This window comes from Microtus oregoni, unplaced genomic scaffold (assembly GCF_018167655.1).
Source record: "Microtus oregoni isolate MIOR12 unplaced genomic scaffold, Mior012 000030F_ref0000283, whole genome shotgun sequence".
Taxonomy (NCBI): domain Eukaryota; kingdom Metazoa; phylum Chordata; class Mammalia; order Rodentia; family Cricetidae; genus Microtus; species Microtus oregoni.
In genome coordinates, this window is record NW_024543089.1 from 29,461,485 (window position 1) to 29,463,205 (window position 1,721).

The 1,721-nt window shown below is 33.5% G+C and overlaps 1 protein-coding gene across 1 annotated transcript; it reads right to left on the bottom strand.

Annotated features, from left to right (window-relative positions):
- Positions 1 to 390: 390 nt before the first annotated feature.
- Positions 391 to 1,317, bottom strand: LOC121465397 (olfactory receptor 5K3-like). The gene has a single exon (XM_041678637.1). The coding sequence runs from the start codon at positions 1,315 to 1,317 to the stop codon at positions 391 to 393; it is 927 nt and encodes a 308-aa protein (XP_041534571.1).
- Between the last annotated feature and the right edge of the window lie 404 nt (positions 1,318 to 1,721).

A 1,721-nucleotide genomic window follows, 5' to 3' on the forward strand; every position in this document is an offset into this window, starting at 1 on the left:
ATGATGGAACTGCTTATTAAAAATAAGTCTGAAATTTTCTTGAAATTTTAAGATCTGAAATTAAAAAATTTGATAATGATATTAATGAATGTGACAATTAGTATAACAACTTTATTCCTAAAATTCATTAGATATATTGAAAAATGTGCCAAGATACATTCCAATACTTCAGCAGTTCTTTAAATTATTTCTGAGAATTTCAAGCATAATTTAACAGAATTTAATTATTATGAGCTAATTGCATTCAAATGTTCTTAGGTTTCAATAAGTTGATCAATTTTTTCTTTACATTTGATCACTTTCTTATTATAGGTGCATTTAGCAAAAGGCATGATCAACTTTAAATCAGCTGTCCAATGGATTTGGTCTTTTATTTCTCATGTTGTAGAATCATCTCTTCTTCATGGTTCTTTTCATCACATTTATTACTTCCTTATTTCTTAGACTGTAAATGAAAGGGTTTAATAAAGGAATTACTAGGGTATAGAAAATAGCTACAGGTATATCTTTATCTCCTTCATTGACTGAATGTGGTTGAGCATACATGAAGAGAAGGGAACCATAGAATATTGATACAGAAAGAAAGTGAGATGCACAAGTGGATAAGGCTTTCCCCCTTCCCTCTTTAGATTTCATTTTGAATATAGTGAAAAGTATATAAAAATAAGACACAAGAACTATGATAATAGTAAAGATTTGAATTGACCCTGCCAAAATAAATAATATCAGCTCATTGATATGTGTATCAGTACAAGAGATTCTATATAATGGAAGGACATCACAAAAAAAGTGCTTGATTACATGAGACCTACAGAACTTTAACCTCAACAGTAGCCCCACTTCAATCATAGGATGCACATTTCCTGCTATGTAGGCTCCTATGGTCATCTGAAGGCAGAGCTTCATGGACATCATGGTGTGGTACTGCAGAGGGTTGCATATGGCCACATAGCGGTCATAGGCCATTGCTGCCAGAAGAAAACAGTCTGTGGTCTCAGCCAGACAGAGAAAATAGAACTGTACCATACATTCATAGAGCGAGATCTTTCTGTCCACAGAAAAGAAGTTCTGTAGCATCTTGGGAGTGATGGCACAGGAACAGCAAGAATCCATGAGAGCCAGGTTTCCCAGAAAGATGTACATGGGTGTGTGAAGACGGCGTTCGATGTAGATCAAGACCACCAGCCCGAGATTTCCAATCATGGTGATCAGATAGATGACAGAAAAAAGCAGGAACAGGAGGGTCTTCAGGTCTGGGTGATCTGAGAATCCCACCAGGATGAATTCTGTTGTCACCGAGTAGTTGTTTTCAGCCATCTTTGCAATTACAAAGATATGAATTGCAATGCTGAAAACACAATGCTTCCTTTTTATAAGAGGGAAGTTTCTTTTTATGCACCTCCTATTGTCTCTGAAATGCAGCTAATTTTGCTTTTTATGATTATTTATTTCCATACATTGCTGGTATGCATAATCTCCAAATTTAACTCACATTTTGCAGGGATACTTCTGCTATTACCGAACCAAACTTTTTTAAATTAGAAAAAAAAAATTTCTTTATGCACTTATGTATTAGGGCATATATATTTTACTTATTAATACCAAAATAATTTTAATGCATGGTTTGTTAAAGACCATTAAAATAAATTTAGTACAAAACTTTCTGTAAATGTGTTTTTGTTCAACTGAAAAATTTTAATATATTCAACATGAAAAGAAAA